The sequence below is a fragment of the Schistocerca piceifrons genome, chromosome 8 (assembly GCF_021461385.2).
Source record: "Schistocerca piceifrons isolate TAMUIC-IGC-003096 chromosome 8, iqSchPice1.1, whole genome shotgun sequence".
NCBI classification, from domain to species: Eukaryota; Metazoa; Arthropoda; class Insecta; order Orthoptera; family Acrididae; genus Schistocerca; species Schistocerca piceifrons.
Genome location: NC_060145.1, coordinates 491767484 through 491791293, shown reverse-complemented (window position 1 = coordinate 491791293; position 23810 = coordinate 491767484). Strand labels below are relative to the sequence as shown.

The 23810-nt window shown below is 39.3% G+C and overlaps 1 protein-coding gene across 4 annotated transcripts in view; it reads left to right on the top strand.

Moving 5' to 3' along the window:
* The window catches only part of LOC124712506 (tau-tubulin kinase homolog Asator), a 625336-nt gene that overhangs the window by 573701 nt on the left and 27825 nt on the right, over positions 1-23810 (top strand). For 3 of the 4 annotated variants that reach the window (XM_047242808.1, XM_047242809.1, XM_047242810.1), the window contains 4 exons: positions 3202-3449; positions 10966-11119; positions 19817-20398; positions 21636-21811. In XM_047242808.1, the coding sequence (XP_047098764.1) occupies positions 3202-3449; positions 10966-11119; positions 19817-20398; positions 21636-21811 (1160 nt within the window). The remainder of the gene's footprint in view (positions 1-3201; positions 3450-10965; positions 11120-19816; positions 20399-21635; positions 21812-23810) is intronic. The other variant, XM_047242811.1, reaches the window with a different exon arrangement.

The following is a 23810-nucleotide window of genomic DNA, read 5'->3' as shown; positions in this document are numbered from 1 at the left end:
GAAAAACTTACAGCAACTTTTTCTGAGAGTGACCACCACAAGGTTGCACCATCACCATGGGAGCGTTAAGTTGACGGTTGGAAAAACTGAAGGATGATATTCAGACTAAATGGCCACATCTTGCAAAGAACAAAAGTTATTTTCCATTATCATAATGCACCTTCACACATCTCAGGTTTTTGCTGCGAAAGATCATGGCCTTCACTGTTGGATGGAGATAACACACACTCATATTTAATTACTGGCTCATCTTATCCAAGTTTTTGGCATTTACATGTTACTTTTTCAGAGTGGTGAAATGGTTTGGTCAGGGAAGACAGAAAGGTACCAGCAGGACTCAGAGGGCGAGAAAATGAAGCTAAAGATAGGCACTGTGCCAACTTTGGTATAGAGTTGACAGAAAGAATAAAGTGTGGAGTAAATATGAATTAAAGATGAAAGGAAAAAATGGATAAACAGAGCAATTAGGAATTGGAAGAAATTGAAAAAAAGGGCTCATATAAAAAACAGAAGGAAAGACAAAAGATAGGAGTACATAACTGGATTCAACAAGGGGGGTTGCAGTTTAATGAAGGTTTAGTTCAGAAGGCTGGCAAGATGCAAAGATAAATTAGAGTTTGTGCTCTTATATGTGAAGATAAAAAATTTTGAGCTAATTTGTTTCTTGACAGAGTCATTATAGAGTTATTTATCCCTTTAGGGTGAGCAGACTAAATGTGGCTGTTAAAATTGAAAGTGTTAAGTAAAGACTTGAGAGAGAATGGAGGCACAATGCTGGATGTGAGGAACTTCTGAAATGCTGTTGAAGGATGTCTCTGAAGAAGGAATGAGAGAATCCATTGAGATAACCCACGAAACTCTTAACAGCATACGAGGTGTGGCTATAAAATAATGGGACTATTGCCGCAAAACATTTTATTTAAAAAAGATGTACATATTTAGTCATTGTCACCCTTAATATTCTCCCATGTTCTATCCCTACAATGCTCTACGCAAAGTTCCATTGATGGAAACAGTGCTGGAGGTCTTCTTCTATGAGCTCCTCAATCACACATGTCACTTTTTCTTTCACTGCTTCAATTGATTGAAATTCTGTTTCTTTTAGTGCCGATTTGACCTTTGGAAATAGATAAGTGTTAGGTCAGACAAGTAAGACGGGTGGTCTAACACTCAGAAGCTGTACTTCCTAGAAACCTCTTAGCAGACAGTGCAGTGTGAGCACATAATTGAGCAAGAAGAGATAGTAATGTTGATTAATGATTCGACTTTCAGGAACCCAGTGAAGATACACAATTCCATTAACATAAAAAAAAAAAATTGTCGTCGCTTTGAACTTGATTTGCTCATTCGAGCTTTTTTCGCTCTCTGTCAATTGAGCTCTTCCAGTGCATGAAGTGGCACTTAATTTCTGGATCATAAGTGAAAAACCAAGATTCATCATATATAAACACTGTTTATGATCATTTTCGATGGTATTCAAAGTCTCTCTAAAACATTTTCACAAGGTGCTTTTTGCTCAGTCATGAGAATCTTCAGCACCTGTTTCACACACACTTTTCTCATGTTATAATTGTTTTGTAAAATTTGCTTTAAGCTTTCCATGTCAATTCCTACAGTTTCGGCAATCGATCAAATACTCAAGCGGTGATCAGATTGAATCGGATTACCTACTGTTTTGATATTTTCATCTGTTTTTGATACTGAACAGCATCCCAGAGGTAAGTCATCTTCAACATGTTCTCAGCCATTTTGCACTTGATCAACTCAGAAATTTGCAGGAGTGGTAAACAGTCTTCTCTATAAACTTCTGTCAGTAAAAGATAGGCTTCACTAGCAGTTTTTCCAAGTTTGATGTGATACTTCATGACAATTTCTTGCTTTATTTTTACACTTACCATTTTTACAGCAAAGCAAAATAACAGCTGTTACATAAATGAAGTCCATGGCCACACCAGAGATGCTTCATCCCACTATGAAGTCTTCACACTTCACGGCTATCAGTCGTTCATCTTTGGTGCATGCGTACTTTGTGACAGCATCAGTCTCATCATTTTTTATCCACACCTTGTATAATCTTATTCTATAACAAGCAGACTTTGTAACTGTCTGTCAAAGAATTACTTGGCTATTGTAATATGCCATTAATGAAAACTGGAGGAACACTAGTTGGCAGGAAGGCTGCTGAAATAAATCAGAGATTATGTACAGTATCCTTCATAATATATACTTAATATTGTTGGTTGTAGATTATAACAGATAAATCTCTTATAAGACATATTGTCTGATGTATACTTGAGTAGCTTTGTGTTATAAAGGTATAAGGATTTGACCAAGAAAGAAATGAAATTAAAAAAAGAAAAAGAAAAGAAAAGAAAAAGAAAATGGGGGAAAACATTGAGGCAGTTCACTTGGTACAGTTTATTAATCTTAAGCAGCCTGTGTATTTGGAATATTCAGATTTTCTTTAACTCTAGTGTCATAGTGGTGAATTTCTTCCCTGACAGCAAATTCTGTAAAACTGATCGTGGCAAAGAATGTAGAGAAACTAATGCACAGGTTCGTAATTGATGCATTCTTGAATCTAGTGAAGATAGAATAATAGTGCACCACATGACTAACATTTTACATAGTTTTTTAAATGGTAGTGATGTGAGGAAATTGTGTTAATAAACATGTTCCGTGTACATGACTGGAACATCCTCAAATTTATCATGATAAGATGATGACTATGAAATGAGTATCATAAAGCAAGATAGCAGGGCTAATGGTTCATAGCAAAAATAAGAAGGGGGGCCAGAAGACAGAACTTTCCAGAACATTAGCTCTTTTTGAAGAGTTGTATCCTATGTATATTGTCTTCTGGTATTCAAGTAAGGACCAAGTAGTGGTAATGTAAACGCTATGCACATTTCCAAATTAAAGTTTTCTTGTAAATCTGAAAAAGGATGTGATTAAAGTATTTAGTTGGGCTGTGTGAAATGAGAAACCATTCTTTTATTTTCAAAAGCGTTAATATGTAACAATAATTTCCATTTTTTTATGGATTACTCCTTATCTCACCATTAGAACAGTTTCAAATTTAACGAACTCTGTAAGTGTGCATTTCTTCCATGTTGTTCAGCACTTCTGTAAATTTCTGTCAGTTCCATTGGCTGATGACTGGCTTGAGAAACTGGTGTTACACTTTGTGATGTCATACAGGCACACGATGAGACCATCCATGCAGATAACAACACCAGCAATAATGGTGGTATGGGGGCTCATGTTCAGCAACCTCCTGTAAGTGGCGGTGTCGATGTGAAGGCGGTACCGCCAGAATCCCCTGCTGTTCCTTCTTGTGGAACACCTCAGCCACGCTGCCTTAATATTGCAGGAATAGAAAGTTTTGTTGATCTGCATGGTGGCCTCCCCCATGCTTGGAGTCTTCCCCAGCTCGGGCCACATGTGCGGTACGTATATGCATTGTATTCCAGTTAACAAGTTATTGTGTACTGTACTACAGTGTGCATTATACTTCATAGTTACCAGTACTGTAACGTAGTTTCCTGGCATTCTGTGACATATATTAGATGACTGATTGTGAGGAGATTGAGAAAGACGTACACAGCTAACAGTTGTGTGTTTCGTTTCTTAACCACAGAGATTTTTTCACTAGCGCATTCTCACTAAACATTTTCTGTAATGTTTGCTATGTAAATTGCTTTTTAATGGCACATAACTATAGTAATGTGATATAAATTCAGTGAAAATAAAGTAAGTGCACAGCAGTTATATGTTTACAGTTTTCCCTAAACCTCACCATTTTATGATTTGTCTGTGGGAAATGACCATGCCAAAGAGAGACAATATAAAATATTTTATTGCTACTGAAATAAATATGTGATTAATATCTATGTCTGAATATTCTCTCCCTCTCTCTGTGTGTGTGTGTGTGTGTGTGTGTGTGTGTGTGTGTGTTTATTAAAGTGAAAGAAGAAATAAATATTGATGTATTCACCATAAAAAATTTGGTCACTGATCCATCATAGGGCACAAAAAAGTAGTAGAAAACGAACATTATTATTGAGAGGACTACAACCATAAACTTCAGTTGATAAAAGATCGAATGTGGTTAGAGATAGTACTGCTTGAGTTGATAAAGATGAAACTAGGCAAAGAAAGGCCTTATTCATTAACAGTAATATGATTTGAGAATGGTAGTCTAGATATACTTAAGGAGGAGACTGAAAGGTGGAAGGAATATATAAAATAGCTGTACGAAGGAAATGTACTGGAAGACAATATTATGAAAAGGAAGCGGTAGGGGTTGGACAGGGACTCTGATACTGCGAGAATAATTTGAGAGAGTGCTGAAGAGGCATAACTTAAACAGGTGCCCCTAGGAGATGACAGTGACTCTGAACCATGAAGATTCCTGGGAGAACCAACCACAACAAAGCTGTTTCACCTAGTATGTAGAATATATGAGACAGACCAAATATCCTCACGCTTAAAGAAGAATGTAATAATCCCAGTGCAAATACAGCAATTGCTGGCAGCTGTGCATATTGTCAAACCATGAATTTAATATTATGTTTGCAGTATATTAACTCAAGTTGTCTACAAAAATATGGATTGACCAGTGTGGCTTCAGTAAAAATGAAGAAACTCACAAAGAAGGGCTAATTTTATGATTTATCTTTGATAAAAATAGAAGCTGAAGTAATGAATTATAATTTACTACACCACATTGTGGCTACCACAGTTGCAAGGACTACCCTAGTCCAGTGCCGTCCCTGACACAAACTTCAGTTCACACCTTTAGCCCATTTTCCCCCTCTTAAATCATCAGTATTGCCCAAACTGTCTGATATTGGAATAGCACACCCAGCTTTGTACGTAACGGGGAAATCCTACCTATACCTCGTAGTAAGCAGGAGATCCGGGTTCAAGTCCCGACCAGGGCACAAATTTTAATTCATTGCTTCAGTTTCTATCCAGTTAATCTTAAAAGGCAAATTACACTGCCCAACAACAAAAAAATTTTTTGAATGCTTCACAAGTAAGACCTTACTATTTTTGGTTTGAGAAAAATGAATATGACAAAGAAAAAATTTTATTAGTTTTCATTTCTGTGCTATACAGTTGGTGGAAGTATTTTATTTCAACATATTGAAAGGAAATGATACATTTTAATTGCATAAGCCAACAACATTGGAAGTCCATTTCACATTCTTAATGGCATTTAAATTGTAAGGTTTCTGAATTGATGGAAGTATACCTGATAGTTGGATGTTCTACAAGAATTGTAGGGTGAAAATCAAACAATGGAAAATCCATTAAAGATCCACATTGGACAAATATATTATACTAGAACTGACATGTGATTACATTTTCACGCAATTTGGGTGCATAGATCCTGAGAAATCAGTACCTCTGGCCATAATAACAGCCTTAATACGCCTGGGCATTGAGTCAAACAGAGCTTGGATGGCATGTACAGGTACAGCTGCCCATGCAGCTTCAACACGATACCATAGTTCATCAAGAATAGTGACTGGTGTATTGTGACGAGCCAGTTGCTCAGCCACCATTGACCAGACGTTTTCAATTGGTGAGAGATCTGGAGAATGTGCTGGCCAGGGCAGCAGTCGAACATTTTCTGTATCTAGAAAGGCCTCTACAGGGCCTGTAACATGCCGTCGTGCATTATCCTGCTGAAATTTAGGGTTTCGCACGGATCGAATGAAGGGTGGAGCCACGGGTGGTAACAGATCTGAAATGTAATGTCCACTGTTCAAAGTGCCGTCAATGTGAACAAGAGGTGACAGAGATGTGTAACCAATGGCACCCCATACCATCACGCTGGGTGATATGCCAGTATGGCGATGACGAATACACGCTTCCAATGTGCGTTCACCGTGATGTCGCCAAAAACGGATGTGACAATCATGATGCTGTAAACAGAACATGGATTCATCCGAAAAAATGACGTTTTGCCGGTTTGTCATTGAGTACACCATCGCAGGTGCTCCTGTCTGTGATGCAGTGTCAAGGGTAACCACAGCCATGGTCTCCGAGCTGATAGTCCATGCTGCTGCAAACATAGTTGAACTGTTCGTGCAGTTGGTTGTTGTCTTGCAAACGTCCCCATCTGTTGACTCAGGGATCGAGACATGGCTGCACGATCTGTTACAGCCATGTGGATAAGATGCCTGTCATCTCAACTGCTAGTGATACGAGGCCATTGGGATCCAGCACGGCGTGCCGTATTATCCTCCTGAACCCGCAGATTCCATATTCCGCTAACAGTCATTGGATCTCAACCAACACGAGCAGCAATGCCGCGATACGATAAACCGCAATTGCAATAGGCTTCAATATGACCTTTATCAAAGTTGGAAACGTAATGGTACGTATTTCCTCTCCTTACACGAGGCATCACAACAACATTTCACCAGGCAACGCCGGTCAACTGCTGTTTATGAATGAGAAATTGGTTGGAAACTTTCCTCATGTCAGCACGTTGTAGGTGTCGCCACCGGTGCCAACCTTGTGTGAATGCTCTGAAAAGCTAATCATTTGCATATCACAGCATCTTCTTCCTGTCGGTTAAATTTCACGCGTGTAGCATGTCATCTTCTTGGTGTAGCAATTTTAATGGCCGATAGTGTATTTTTAAGACTCTGGATAACACTTGTAAAAGTATGTATAGGTACTTTACAAGAGCAGAAACAATGTGACTGTCCACAGGATTTGGTGAGAGAATAACCTTTCGTATTAGCAGTAGGCTGACAGAATTTTAAGATCTGAGGAGGTGAGGGCATGGGGGAAGTGATGAAGAACCATTGTTTTCCTAGCAGTAATTACAAGGGTCATTTTTAAAGTAAGAACCGATTTGTAATGGAGTTGGAGAAATTTTATTTATGAACATAAATTGTACAACAAACATGCACATTTTTTTTCTTTTCAGCATAGTCACCATGAAGATTTTAAACATTTGTTAAGTCTTGGTACCAGCTTTCGAATCCCAGCATCAAAGAAATCTGCTGTCTGGCTATTAACCCAGTTAGTAACAGTTTCTTTCAACATGTCATCATTTTCTAAGCACTTTCCACCAAGAAAGTCTGATGGGGCTATTTCAGGGCTGTGTGATGGATGATCCAGTAACTCCCAATGAAACTTATCCAGCTGCATTGTTGTTCTTGCCACAATGTGATGCTGAGCATTGTCGTGAAGCAGAATGCCGCTGCTAGAGAACAGTACCTGCCGGCAATTTTGAATTGTGTGCCTAAGCTTTATTAATGTTTCGTAGTACATCTCATCATTGATTGTCATTCCTTTTGACAAAAAGTCTACCAGAAGAATGCCTCTCCGGTCCCAAAAAATCATGGCCATGATTTTCCATGTTGAATGTTCTTGTGTGAAGTTTTATGGTTTCATCAGCGAGTTTGAATGACGCCCCTCACTGGACTGACGTGCATTCTCTAGAGTGTATTGTGCAATCCACGTTTCATCACCGGCCACGGTGCAACTTAGGAACTCGTCACCATCCTTGTGGTAGCACTCCAAAACTGACAATGCACCATTTGCTTTGTTTTGTGATCTTCTGTCAACATTTTCGGTACCCATCTCGCACACATTTTTTGTAGCAAATTTTGTCAGTAACAATATTATAAAATACTGATCTTGAAACCTGTGGAAATTTCTGATGCAGCTTGTCAATAATGAAGTGCCTGTTGTGGCTAATTGCCTCATCAACTTTTTATGTCAAATCTTCATTCGTGGCAGTAGGACATCCAGATCATTCATCATCATGAAGATTTGTCCTACCTTCATTAAACAGCCTACACCATTTATGCACATTTCCATCATTCATTACACCTGCACCATAAACGTCAAGCTGCTGGTGAATTTCAGCAGGATGTATTTGTTTTGCATGTAGGGACCGTATAACAGAGTACACTGCACAGTCAGTGGGATTATTGATTAACATGGTGACAAATGCAGCAGTATAACCATACAACGAACACATGCAGAGATGTGAAACTTAATGACAGTGTAGTGAGAGACTGGCCAAGAGTGGCCGACTGGGAACATATGTCACATGTCAGGATGCGTGGACATGATGCGCCATCAGTTCTTACTTGAAAAATGACCCTTGTAAAATGTAACACTGTATGAGAGTCAAGTTTCCTGTTCAAGAAAATTATGTTCTTCAATGGTTATTGCCTACACGTGATGCATGAACATGCTTTGTTAACTTTTGTATGCAATATTTATGTGTTTGCTGTGCTGACATTGGTTTCTGTCTATAAAACTGAATTACGTCTAATACCATCTCAATACTCTGTGTGCATTCTCACATGTTTGCTTCATTTACATGTCAAATCGTTGTATAGCTTAGTAGAAAAGGAAATCTGAAATTTATGAATCAAAGTAGAATTTAGTCTACATTTTTTTAAGTAAGTATCCAGTCCTGTATGATAATTGGCTATAAAATGAACCTGCACTAATGTTTGTGAAAACTGCAACACCGATGAGGAGATTTACGATGGCAGTTAACTGTCCGCAGATCTGGTAAATGGTACTGTATAACTGATTAGAGTCACAGAACTGTGCAAGAGCGTACGCAGAATATGAGATGCGGGAAGTGTGCAGGATCAGCTTATGTTAGTTTTGTGGAGGACAACAAAATAGTTATAAGATTTCATGATAAATGACTCTGGATACAGAGTCTGTATCTGTTGTTATGAACTTCAGCCACAGTTACTGTACATGCTCCTGCCCAAAGCAAAATGTTCAAAGTTCCTCATCAGCATATGATACTACTGCCTCTTTATCTAGTTCGACAAAAAAGTAGCTCTTTCAACTTTTTATAGTTTCCCATTGTACTTTCGTAATCATTGATGCTACAACCACCTCATGGTCACTGATATCATTTTCAGTGTTAATATCCTGAAAGAGGCCTCTTTCTAGCCATTAGGTTCAATTTATTTCTGTCACAAGTGGGGTAGAAATCAACAATACGTACTGTCAGACAGCAAGTTTTGTGCTTCTTTAAAAGCAGGACCAACTTTTAGGAAACGTGGACCTTTGTGAATATTTGCTTAGTAGGTACCAAAAAGCAACCTATTTTGACAGATGCTGGATTTGGTCTGAAAGCATATGTAAATTAACACACAAATATTTGTCGTCATTTGTTATGTTTACTGTTGTTGTTGTGGCCTTCAGTCCTGAGACTGGTTTGATGTAGCTCTCCATGCTACTCTATCCTGTGCAAGCTTCTTCATCTCCCAGTACCTACTGCAGCCTACATCCTTCTGAATCGGCTTAGTGTATTCATCTCTTGGTTTCCCATCACAATTTTTACCCTCCACACTGCCCTCCAGTACTAAATTGGTGATCCCTTGATGCCTCAGAACATGTCCTACCAACCTATCCCTTCTTCTAGTCAAGTTGTGCCACAAACTCCTCTTCTCGCCAATTCTATTCAATACCTCCTCATTAGTTATGTGATCTACCCATCTAATCTTCAGCATTCTTCTGTAGCACCACATTTCGAAAGCTTTTGTTCTCTTCTTGTCCAAGCTATTTGCCGTCCATGTTTCACTTCCATACATGGCTACACTCCATACAAATACTTTCAGAAACGACTTCCTGACACTTAAATCTATATTCGATGTTAACAAATTTCTCTTCTTCAGAAACGCTTTCCTTTCCTTGCCATTGCCAGTCTACATTTTATATCCTCTCTACTTCAACCATCATCAGTTATTTTGCTCCCCTAATAGCAAAACTCCGTTACTACTTTGAGTGTGTCATTTCCTAATCCAATTCCCTCAGCATTCACTATTTTTCTGCATATTTGGAAATGCACAATTTTCTAGAACTGAAATTCTTTATCATGTAAAGAAAGTGATTTACTGCCACATAAATATGATGAATATTTTGAAATTATTGTGCTTTTCTGGGTGATGTTTCACTTCATATAAATATATTGTATCTCAGTTTTGCAGATGACTTTCTTAGTTTGTGCAATAACTTTTATACATGGTAACACTTTTCTTTAGTATTGTACAACAAAAGTAGAATCTCTCTTAATTACCAAAATATGTTTGTGTTACACTAACTTTATATATACACCTGGGCATGGTTAATTTTAAAATAAAATTGTTGCTAATGTATCTGTTGGTCTTTTAAATATGTTACATCTTCCTTAGTTTTGTCTTTCCCCCCCCCCCCCCCCCCCGTCTCCCCCCCGTCTCCCTCCCTCCCGTCTCCCTCCCCCCCGTCTCCCTCCCCCCCCCATCTCCCTCCCCCCCATCTCCCTCCCCACGGTCTCCCTCCTCCCCCCACCGTCCCCCCCGCCGTCTCCACCCCCCACCCGCCGTCCCCCCCGCCGTCTCCACCCCCCACCCGCCGTCTCCCCCCCCCCCCCCCCCCCACCCGCCATTCCTCCTATCTGTCCCTCTCCCTCTTTCCATCTCTGGCCATCTCCCCCTCTTTGACTCTTTCCTCGTATCCCTCTCTTTGACTCTTTCCTCGTATCCCTCTCTTTGACTCTTTCCTCGTATCCCTCTCTTTGACTCTTTCCTCGTATCCCTCTCTTTGACTCTTTCCTCGTATCCCTCTCTTTGACCTAACCCTTTCCCCCCTCTTCCCACTCTTTGACCTAATTCTCTCTCCTTCTCATATGACCTATTCTTCGCCCTCCAGTAATGGTTTACTCCTTCCGCCTCCACTTTGATCTTCTCCTTTGCTCTTACCACCAGTTTACCTTTTCATCCCCCTCTGTGCTTTTCTCTCCTCTTTGTTCCTCCTTTCGCCTTTCTCTTACTCTCCTCCCTATTTCTCACCATTTCTTAGTATACGTAATGAGTTTAATACTGTTTTGGAACAATTTATCAGTTTTCATACTGCTATAATTTATTTTATAGTCATATCTACAACTTGAAGTAACACAATCTTGTTCTCACCTGACAGACCTGAACTGGAGCCACCTTTGCTGCAGCAAGCTGCCTTTGATGATTTGGTGTATGAAGTGGACGTGATGCGCAATGTGGCTGTGCGCTTGACTCAAGAAGAGAAAGAATTGGCCGATGCTGAAAGAGATCGTGCCCGAAGGCCCAGTCTGCCGGTGCGTGTGGGGGCTTCTGTTGTGCTGCCTGCAACTTCGTCCACACAGATGCATGTTTCCCATTACACTGCCTTATTCCAGTGTGCCTTCCCATGTTATGCTTTAGGGTGTCCATTGTTCAAACATGTAAAATGTGCTGTTGCAAAGTCTGGTGTTGTTACAAGGAATGAATATTGTGCCTGATTCTGTGTGCTAGGAATATGTGCATTGCAGTTTATAAATAAACAGAGATCATATACATGAGATAAATAAACAGAGAACTTGTATGAAAATTAAAATGAAAGATACAGTTTTAACTTCATCAGTAGTGGAAAGTAAGGAACATAAGAAACAAAATATTTTCAGATTCATTTGGATGCTGTGAGGTCTACTTTTCATGAATAGGGCTGCCAAATTGCAAGTGTTGGAAAAAAGTAATACAAACACCATGGTATAAGCACCTCTTTTCTGGATCTTGTTTTGACATATCTGTAACACATTTACATTGTCTCATGTGTTCCACCTGCCTAATATTTGTGGAAGTATTCTGTATCATCATTACATCTATGATCATTTTCGAATTATATTTAATAACTATAATGTTATACCTTCAGACCTCCAGTAAGAGCAAGTTGTTGTTGCCACACAGTTGGTGAATTGTAAACAGCAGATGCAGATTGACTGTGTGTATCCAGAGCTACTGTACTGAACTTGTGGCACAAGCATACAGAGTTCATGGGAAACTTTGTACGCTAAACACAATAGTGGAGAATTGACTAAACTTACTGATAAACATCATGATAGTGTATTGTTAATCTAATAAAAGTGACTGCCAAAATTAAGAAGTGTCTAAAGATTTAGTGTCAACAAAAGCGTGTGACAAGAATGGCACAAACAATTTCTTAACTCTAGAGTAGCTATAGTCGAAACTAATGTGTATACCTATTTTTAAAAGGATTTGGAGGTGCATGATACGTGTACTACAAGCCGGTGGGGATATGGGTATCGTTTTGTAATATCTTGAGCAGCTGTATTATAGTTTTGATGTATCCTTTGATCAGACTGGAAGGAAACATGCTAGCATAAATAAGATAATTTCCCCACACAGACAGATGGATACATCAAAGATTCATTTGAACAATTGTGGAAAGGATAGATCAATACTCACCATAAATATGTCACTTTGAGTTGCAGACTGGTGCAACAAAAAGACTGTTACACAGTGAGCTTTCAACTGAAGCCTTCTTCAGAAAAGAGAGGTAAATACACACACATTCACACGTAATCACTATCTCCGGCCACTCCAGCTTGACTGCAGGTGTGACTACTTTTGTGGATGTGTGTGTGTGTTTGGCTTTATTTTCTGAAGAAGGCTTTGGCTGAAAACTTGGTGTATAACAGTCTTTCCGTTGTGCCTGTCTGCAAATCAGCATGATGCCATTTGATAAGGCTAGCAGAGGCAGGGAGAGTTTTCCACATAAAAAAGAGTACTTGTGTCAAACATAGGCATTAACATCAGGTAGGGACTTGAGAATTTACAGAGGTTGGACAAAAAATGGAAACACAATGATAAATACATGCCTGAACATAAGTGCAGATGGTAGCCAGTCAGGCAGGTTGTGATGTTGTATTTGACCACGAATGACACATACGCAGTGTCCTCAATGTGTTGAAAGTGTCACTTGTGGTTAGGACAATGTTCTACGTAGTTGTGATTACATTATGACAGAGCTAAGTGAATTTCAACATGGACAAATAGTTGGTGCTCTAAGGTGGGTGCTTCTTTAACTGAGACAGCCAAAGTTTTTGGTGTTTCAGGAGGCGATGATCTATACAGCATACAGGGAAAGCAAAACACATCATCCACTAAGTCATAACACAGATGAAATTGTGTGCTGAGTAATTGTGACAGATGGTCATTGAAGAGAATTGTGTCAAAGAGTAGGAGGACAGCTGCAAAAATTGTGGCAGAACTGAATGTTAGTCACGTACCCATCTGCTTTAAAACAACACGAAGGGAGCTCCATAAGGAGGAAATACAGGCTGAACTGGAATTCTAAAATCACTCATCAGTGAGTCTGATGTCTGTAAAGGAAAAACATGATGCCAAAGTCATAAAAGGTGGACCATGAGAAAATTGAAGAATGTGATTTAGTCAGATGAGTCTTGTTTCGTACTGTTTCCAACTTCTGGCTGAGTTTACATTCCGAGATTGAAACATGGTGGGAGATCAGTGATGATTTGGGCAGCCGTATTGTGATATTCTGTGGGTGCTAAGGCTATTCTCTAGGCAGCATTACTGCCAGTGATTCCTTAACCATTTTTGCTGATCAGGTCCATCCCACAGTGCAATGTTGATTACCCTGTGGCGATGCTTTGTTGCGAGACAACCGGACATCTGTTGACACAGCTTGCAACATCTGGGACTGGTTTTGTAAGCATGAGAATGAATTGTTATATCTATCCTCGCCACCAAACTTGTTAAATCTCAGTATTATTGAGCCTTTGTGGTCTACTGTGGAGAGTGGGTTGCATGATCCCTATCAACTTCCATCATCAGTACGTAAATTTGCAGCTATACTGCAGGAGGAATTATATAAAATTCCCTTGAAAACCACACAGTTTCTATATTTATCCATTCTGAGATCACTGAAAGCTGTTTCGAATGCCAACAGGATTCCTACATCTTATTAGGCATAGAAATGCGCTGTGTTTTTGGTGTTTTCAATTTTATGTTCACCCCCTGTATGTCTGGAGCACAACATTGCATGGTAGTTAATTATGGACTGCAGTAAAAAGTTGGTGTTGCAGAAGACTGCTGAAAATTAAGTCCACTGATAAAATCAACATATGAAGAGGTTCTTTGCAGAATCAGTGAGGAAAGGGTTTTTTCTTTTTTTTTTTTTTTTTTTTCATCAGTGTACTGACTGGTTTGATGCGGCACGCCACGAATTCCTTTCCTGTGTTAACCTCTTCATCTCAGAGTAGTACTTGCAACCTACGTCCTCAATTATTTGCTTGATGTATTCCAATCTCTGTCTTCCTCTACAGTTTTTGCCCTCTACAGCTCCCTCTAGTACCCTCCCTCATGTCTTAGCAGATGTCCTATCATCCTGTCCCTTCTCCTTATCAGTGTTTTCCACATATTCCTTTCCTCTTCGATTCTGCATAGAACCTCCTCATTCCTTACCTTATCAGTCCACCTAATTTTCAACATTCATCTATAGCACCACATCTCAAATGCTTCGATTCTCTTCTGTTCCGGTTTTCCCACAGTCCATGTTTCACTACCATACAATGCTGTACTCCAGACGTACATCCTCAGAAATTTCTTCCTCAAATTAAGGCCGGTATTTGATATTAGTAGACTTCTCTTGGCCAGAAATGCCTTTTTTGCCATAGCGAGTCTGCTTTTGATGTCCTCCTTGCTCCGTCCGTCATTGGTTATTTTACTGCCTAGGTAGCAGAATTCTTTAACTTCATTGACTTCGTGACCATCAATCCTGATGTTAAGTTTCTCGCTGTTCTCATTTCTACTACTTCTCATTTCTACTACTTCTCATTACCTTCGTCTTTCTCCGATTTACTCTCAAACCATACTGTGTACTCATTAGACTGTTCATTCCGTTCAGCAGATCATTTAATTCTTCTTCACTTTCACTCAGGATAGCAATGTCATCAGCAAATCGTATCATTGATATCCTTTCACCCTGTATTTTAATTCCACTCCTGAACCTTTCTTTTATTTCCATCATTGCTTCCTTGATGTGCAGATTGAAGAGTAGGGGCGAAAGGCTACAGCCTTGTCTTACACCCTTCTCAATACGAGCACTTCGTTCTTGATCGTCCACTCTTATTATTCCCTCTTGGTTGTTGTACATATTGTATATGACCCGTCTCTCCCTATAGCTTACCCCTACTTTTTTCAGAATCTCAAACAGCTTGCACCATTTTATATTGTCGAACGCTTTTTCCAGGTTGACAAATCCTATAAAAAAATGGAAATGTCATGTGGCTAGGGCCTCCCGTCGGGTAGACCGTTCGCCTGGTGCAGGTCTTTCGATTTGACGCCACTTCGGCGACCTGCGCGTCGATGGGGATGAAATGATGATGATTAGGACAACACAACACCCAGTCCCTGAGCGGAGAAAATTTCCGACCCAGCCGGGAATTGAACCCGGGCCCTTAGGATTGACAGTCTGTCACGCTGACCACTCAGCTACCAGGGCGGACGACAAATCCTATGAAAGTGTCTTGATTTTTCTTTAGCCTTGCTTCCATTATTAGCCGTAACGTCAGAACTGCCTCTCTCGTCCCTTTACTTTTCCTAAAGCCAAACTGATCATCACCTAGTGCATTCTCAATTTTCTTTTCAATTCTTCTGTATATTATTCTTGTAAGCAGTTTCGATGCATGAGCTGTTAAGCTGATTGTGCGATAATTCTCGCACTTGTCAGCTTTTGCCGTCTTCGGAATTGTGTGGATGATGCTTTTCCGAAAGTCAGATGGTATGTCGCCAGACTCATATATTCTACACACCAACGTGAATAGTCGTTTTGTTGCCACTTCCCCCAATGATTTTAGAAATTCTGATGGAATGTTATCTATCCCTTCTGCCTTATTTGACCGTAAGTCCTCCAAAGCTCTTTTAAATTCCGATTCTAATACTGGATCCCCTATCTCTTCTAAATCGACTCCTGTTTCTTCTTCTAACACATCAGACAAATCTTCACCCTCATAGATGCTTTCAATGTATTCTTTCCACCTATCTGCTCTCTCCTCTGCATTTAACAGTGGAATTCCCGTTGCACTCTTAATGTTACCACCGTTGCTTTTAATGTCACCAAAGGTTGTTTTGACTTTCCTGTATGCTGAGTCTGTCCTTCCGACAATCATATCTTTTTCGATGTCTTCACATTTTTCCTGCAGCCATTTCGTCTTAGCTTCCCTGCACTTCCTATTTATTTCATTCCTCAGTGACTTGTATTTCTGTATTCCTGATTTTCCCAGAACATGTTTGTACTTCCTCCTTTCATCAATCAACTGAAGTATTTCTTGTGTTACCCATGGTTTCTTCGCAGCTACCTTCTTTGTACTTATGTTTTCCTTCCCAACTTCTGTGATGGCCCTTTTTAGAGATGTCCATTCCTCTTCAACTGTACTGCCTACTGCGCTATTCCTTATTGCTGTATTTATAGTGTTAGAGAACTTCAAACATATTTCGTCATTCCTTAGTACTTCCGTATCCCACTTCTTTGCGTATTGATTCTTCCTGACTAATGTCTTGAACTTCAGCCTACTCTTCATCACTACTATATTGTGATCTGAGTCTATATCTGCTCCTGGGTACGCCTTACAATCCAGTGTCTGATTTCGGAATCTCTGTCTGACCATGATGTAATCTAATTGAAATCTTCCCATATCCCCCGGCCTTTTCCAAGTATACCTCCTCCTCTTGTGATTCTTGAACAGAGTATTCGCTATTACTAGCTGAAACTTGTTACAGAACTCAATTAGTCTTTCTCCTCTTTCATTCCTTGTCCCAAGCCCATATTCTCCTGTAACCTTTTCTTCTAATCCTTCCCCTACAACTGCATTCCAGTCGCCCACGACTATTAGATTTTCGTCCCCCTTTACATACTGCATTACCCTTTCAATATCCTCATACACGTTCTCTATCTGTTCATCTTCAGCTTGCGACGTCGGCATGTATACCTGAACTATCGTTGTCGGTGTTGGTCCGATGTCGATTCTGATTAGAACAACCCGGTCACTGAACTGTTCACAGTAACACACCCTCTGCCCTACCTTCCTATTCATAACGAATCCTACGCCTGTTATACCATTTTCTGCTGCTGTTGATATTACACAATACTCATCTGACCAGAAATCCTTGTCTTCTTTCCACTTCACTTCACTGACCCCTACTATATCTAGATTGAGCCTTTGCATTTCCCTTTTCAGATTTTCTGGTTTCCCTACCACGTTCAAGCTTCTGACATTCCACGCCCCGACTCGTAGAATGTTATCCTTTCATTGATTATTCAATCTTTTTCTCATGGTAACCTCCCCCTTGGCAGTCCCGTCCCGGAGATTCGAATGGGGGACTATTCCAGAATCTTTTGCCAATGGAGAGATCATCATGACACTTCTTTAATTACAGGCCACATGTCCTGTGGATACACGTTACGTGTCTTTAATGCAGTGGTTTCCATTGCCTTCTGCATCCTCATGTCGTTGATCATTGCTGATTCTTCCGCCTTTAGGGGCAATTTCCCACCCCTAGGACAAGAGAGTGCCCTGAACTTCTATCCGCTCCTCCGCCTTCTTTGACAAGGCCGTTGGCAGAATGAGGCTGACTTCTTATGCCGGAAGTCTTCGGCCGCCAATGCTGATTATTTATCAAAATGTAGGCTGTGGCGGGGATCGAACCCGGGACCGAAGACGTTTTTGATTATGAATCAAAGACGCTACCCCTAGACCACGGGTACATCTATATAGATATATTTGGAAAATACTAACTAGCTGATGGGACTGAATGATAGGATGTGTGTTAAAAAGCTCTTTGGAATCAGAGGGAGCTGAACTGACCAAAAATTGTAAGTCAAGATAGGAACTGGAAAATACACAACAACAACTGAAGGTGTTGAGTGTTAAGTGCTACTGTTAGATGATGACATTAGCACAGAGATTAAATGGTGGAGGGCCACATAGAAGTAGTCAGAAGAATAGCGAAAAAAGAAAAAAAGAGAGACTGACAGGAGGAAATAAATAATGGCTCTTACCCGACTTCTGTAAACATTTGATAGTGGCATGTGCTGGATACACAGCTAAGGGCCTATTAATCTTCTCCAGGATATTGCAAGGCACACTTTCATCATAAGAATGTGTATAAAATCTCATTGACCACAACTCAGAATTTATGTGCATTGAACTCTAGCAGAATCCAAAGGTGCTTCTGCTCCTTTTAATTGTGCCTATTCCTTGCAGATCACTGGTTTCATTGAGGGTACATTATATGGTAACTGGAATCACTTATAAACAGTTGTAAATTTATCCTAGGTATGTGGAAACCTAACTGTAACAATAACATGTTTTCAGTCATCTGTGAAGTTTTTCCTACACTGAATCTGTATGCAGCATCCAAGTCTGTTGCAAGTGCAAAATTTGCTAATTTGGCTATTTTCACACTTTCCATGCAATACTATGCATTATCTCTTACATCTCTCTGTTGCCTCCGGTGTTGTCAGAATGTCTCATTTGTATCCCTTTTGATGATATTCTCTTTCTCTGGATTCATTCTTTCATCAGTTTTCTTTTATTGTAATTCACAGAACAAGCTCAATCCTCGAAAAGTGCAATAAGCCCATTTTTCAAGGCATGTTCTTCATGTTCCAGTACTTGTTGCTGGTCGTGTGATTGTTGCTGAAAACTGATGGAGAACCTGCCATTGCTGTTCCAACAATATGACAAAGGAATATTTTACCATGATGCCTAGTAATATTTTTTGTGATGTCCTCTCAATTGCCACACTTTGATTTTTTCCAAAGCGGAGTCTAAGGTGGTAACCATATTAGAAGCCAAGAAGCACAGCTGAAACCATAGTTATGTGCTATACAGTATTATTACAGAGATAATTTGTTATCATATATCTGTTAGAATAAGTACTTTGTTCATAGAACAGGAATGTAAGAGAGGCTCTGTCTCAAACCACCTTAAAATTAATGACTGACATACTCTAGCCATAGCTTCAGTTGTGCCATGGGAGATGTGTTGCAACTTTTCTGATGAAACATCACTTGACATATAAGGGGAAAGTAGTTGCAGACACATTGAAAGTGGCAAATGAGGTAATGTACAGGACAAGAAAATTGTAATCTTCAAAAAGTTGAAAAGTTGTTTTAATTTGATGTTTATTCTGGAGTCCCCAGTGCTTTGTTTTATAGCTATCTAAATTATAAGTACAACACTGAAAGCAGGGAACCTTTTTTCTGATAATTTTATTGCATCAGTTGCATTACTCTTGCATACAAAATGTTTCATATAATATGAAATCCCTTTATGTGTAGCTTTATTAAAAATAGATATAGATATACTACCAAAAATAGCATCATGCATTTGTATTGTCTTTATTCTGGCTAATATTCATTCTTGTTTAGCTTGCTCCATTGTATTAGTTCATAATCACTTATTTATAGAATATTATTATTGTTATTTGCTATGCAATTTATTTCACTAGGAGCTTGTATTGAGAATGAATGTAAATATTCATTAGAGTACATCTGTTATTATGTTGTTGATTATTTATATCAGAATCTGATAAGATGTCAAGCAAAGGCAACAAAAATGAAGGCTCATACTGTGTAATCTGATGCTCTTTCCATTGGTTATTTTGCAGACTGTAAGCTGAATCATAGGCTGTTAATCCAATTGAAAGAGATTACAGAATTCGTGTGTTTCATTAATCACATTAATTGGTGAGATGAAGCAACTATAAATTCAACAAGTTTATAATACACAGCATCAAAGTATAAGATACTATGTACTTTGTGTTTGATAGTAAATATAGAATGAGTCTTGTTTCAAAATATGTATTGTTTAGCTGAGAAACATAACCCTCTTCTCTTTATTTACAGCTTTAAACTTCTGTCTTTCCTATAATAATTGCACTTGTTGTACATCATTGTTTCTTACATTCTGTATTGTTTATCGTTACAGACAATAAAACTCAGTCCGTTTGGAACAAAAGAGAGGAGTCCTCCTCTAAAGTTGGAACAGCCACCAACAAAGCAGCAGCAACCACCACCACCTTCAAGTGACATTCAGTATAGACAACAGTGTCAGAAGGGAAATAGTGAAGAAAAATTAGCACAAGCTACGGTACAGCCAAAAGGTGTTGTGGTGGAGGCAAATGGAATTGCGGGCAGTGAAGAGGTAGAAGAAGAGGAGGTAGAAGAGGAAGAGGAGGAAGGGGAGATGGAGGCAGTGGCCGGGCGGCTGGAGATCAGAGTTGTGGACAAAGCTGGAGGCTCAGCAGTTGTGGAAACGGCAAATTCTCGAGCCAACACTCATCTGCAACCTCTGACGAGAAAACCTTCCCCCACGACTAATGGCAGTGCTGCTGTCGGTGGGGACGGCAGCCCAGCAAGTCCCGGCGTTGGCCAGGAGGATCCTTCTGTGTACTTTGACGCTGCCGACGAAAACGTTCAAGCTGCAAATGGTGAACATCTGTCTCCTGTGCCGGGTGCTGTGCCCTCTAATGTTGTTCCAATTACTAATGGAGAAACCCAAGACAAACTGGTGAGTTAGGTTGAAAATCATTTATAAGTCTCCTTGTACTTTGTGCTAAGTTTACAAACAGATGTGCGATAAGAGTTCCTGGAAGAAAAGTAATCAGTTTTTCATCTGACACTGTAAAAGCTAAAATATTTAAATAATTATCCATTGGACATTGTTATTACTTCGCAAATAGTGTGTGTGTGTGTGTGTGTGTGTGTGTGTGTGTGTGTGTGTGTGTGTCATCCATCTCTGAATTTTCCCACATTAAATGCGAAAGTGAATAGCTTACCTCAAACTGAGCCATAATTTATTTTTCACAATCAAAGACCTTTTTAGGTCTTGAGAATAAATTGTACTCTGCACAATCTGTGCTATAAAAACCATCTGAAAATAAAATTCATAGATATTTACATTAGAAATGTGTCTGACAGTTTGTGGCTCTGTTATCCATTTTTTAATTATATATGCTTATCTTTGTATGGAATCCATCTGAAATACGACTATAAATATGAACAACAAATTGATAGCAACCCAGAAGCAACTCCAGCCAAATTTTCTTACTACAGTATATTAGCTTGGCAGGTTAATAAATTGCTCATTACAGATGGTTGTTTGTTTTTCAAGTATTCACAAAATAGAATACTGCTACTTCTTCTGTGATATTGTGCTAGAAAGAAAAATAACTTTTACATTTCTAAGAAGTAATATTTCTACAGAAACTTCTAACAATAATGATGGCAAATGAACCTTAGCTTCCATGCTTTGGGGAAAGAATATAAAGAATGTAACAGAAAGAGCACGCAGGTGACTTACTAAAATGTATCACTATCTTGTAATCATATGCAAGACATTATTGAAGAGCACTTTGGCCTATGTGGCATTCGATAAGTGACCGGCAGAGGTGCAGACTGTGTCAGAAGCATACAGTTTATGTTGTATTTACCATTCTTTATTTCTGAGTCAAAAAGGGCAAATGCAAATGAGTCTTATAAACAAACTCTTTGCAGTACACTCCACAGATACATGCAAATTGGGTACTGTCAATTTATATAAATACAAAATTATATGAGAGTTATGGGGCTGTGTATGACTTATTTTATGTAGAACTTGTAAAATTATTTGTTTCCCCCAGTGTCAAGAATTTTTATTCTTCCTCTCTCTTCAGAATGTTAAATACATAGGCAAGAAAAATTTCAGTGCATCAACGATTTGTATGATCTACCTTCATTGGCCCATATCTTTTGATTTATTTTTATAGGAACGAAGACACTCTGTGTGCTCAGCATCTACTGTTGAGATGAAATCAACAGAGGATCGTTCCAGGAAAACCGTACCAGTGCAGGCACAGACACCATATGTCCCTGGAGTAAAAAGCAAGATACCAGTGCCCGTCAAGAGCCCGCGTTGCAGTTTCATTGAGCCTGACTCAAACAGGTAATTCATGTACAGGGTTATTACAAATTATTGAAGCGATTTCACAGCTCTACAATAACATTATTATTTGAGATATTTTCACAATGCTTTGCACACACATACAAAAACTCAAAAAGTTTTTTTAGGCATTCACAAATGTTCGATATGTGCCCCTTTAGTGATTCGGCAGACATCAAGCTGATAATCAAGTTCCTCCCACACTCGGCGCAGCATGTACCCATCAATGAGTTCGAAAGCATCGTTGATGCGAGCTCGCAGTTCTGGCACGTTTCTTGGTTGAGGAGGTTTAAACACTGAATCTTTCACATAACCCCACAGAAAGAAATTGGATGGAGTTAAGTCGGGAGAGCGTGGAGGCCATGACATGAATTGCTGATCATGATCTCCACCACGACCGATCCATCGGTTTTCCAATCTCCTGTTTAAGAAATGCCGAACATCATGATGGAAGTGCAGTGGAGCACGATCCTGTGGTACGTTTAGCTCCCTGCTTGCTTTATTCGTCGACTTCCGCGGGCTACGCGTGAAACTTGCCTGCACGCGTTCAACCGTTTCTTCGCTCACTGCAGGCCGACCCGTTGATTTCGCCTTACAGAGGCATCCAGAAGCTTTAAACTGCGCATACCATCGCCGAATGGAGTTAGCAGTTGGTGGATCTTTGTTGAACTTCGTCCTGAAGTGTCGTTGCACTGTTATGACTGACTGATGTGAGTGCATTTCAAGCACGACATACGCTTTCTTGGCTCCTGTCGCCATTTTGTCTCACTGCGCTCTCGAGCGCTCTGGCGGCAGAAAACTGAAGTGCGGCTTCAGCCATACAAAACTTTGAGTTTTTCTACGTATCTGTAGTGTGTCGTGACCATATGTCAATAAATGGAGCTACAGTGAATTTATGAAATCGCTTCAATCATTTGTAATAGCCCTGTACATCTGTAGCGTACACATTGTAAACTTACCCTTCCATACATCACGATTCAGATTCTCTGTCTCTACACAAGTTTTGAAAGTTTCGTCAGGCGTAAGATATACAAAAGAAAAACATTTTACTTATCTTCATTTTCTCTTGTTGTTGGCTCCCGTTTTTGCATCTACGGGTACATACTTAGGGCTGAAATTTTGATTTAACTTTGTGGGTTCTTGATATCTAAATAACTGATGATTTGCCTGTATTATTCTTGAATTTTATTCTTTGTCACATTTTTCGATATCACACCATCTTTACAATTTCCGCTTAATATTCCAAATTACATTGTTAATGTTGATCATAAAAAAAATGTTCCTCTCCATCAGAGGCATGCCCACTACTACCTACATTCTGCAGTACTCACAATATTCCAAAGAGTTTACAAACTTTCTAGACAAAAGAAGAATCTTCCCTAAAATATATCATTATTTTGCAAATGCATCCAGAAATAAATTTTATAATTCACATTAGACTGTGCAATTAATAATATGAATTTTGAGTGTACCATAATTTTCATATGTTACAAAATAGTGTCCCATTACAACATCCACACAGTGTTCTGTTCAAATATTTTGGAGATGTAGTCCTTCGTGTCCAGGTTATACGTATAGTATTGTGTTCCTGATGATGTACTGTAATTTACATGATAAAAAGCTTTTGTTAAATTAGAAAACGCACCCTGTGGTTACACTTTTGTTTTTCTATACCTTCAACTTCTCATACAAGAACAAATACATTTTGTGATTAATTGAAGAGTTGTTCCAAAAAACTAAACTCCAAATTTGTCAGTATGTTGTGTTCAGAGAAATAAGCAACTACTCTGTTGTACGTACATTGCCTACTAGATATGAAATAGAGCACAGATCTTTTAACCAGGTACTTACATTTTCTGAACACACAAATGTGAACAACAGAAAAAAAGAAAGGAAAAACGCAAATATCTAATTCATTGAACATTTTTCGGAGCTGATAAAGTCAGTAAAACTTAGCTGACAATGTGAAGTGCCAAGTTTTTTAAAAAGCAATGAAACTCTG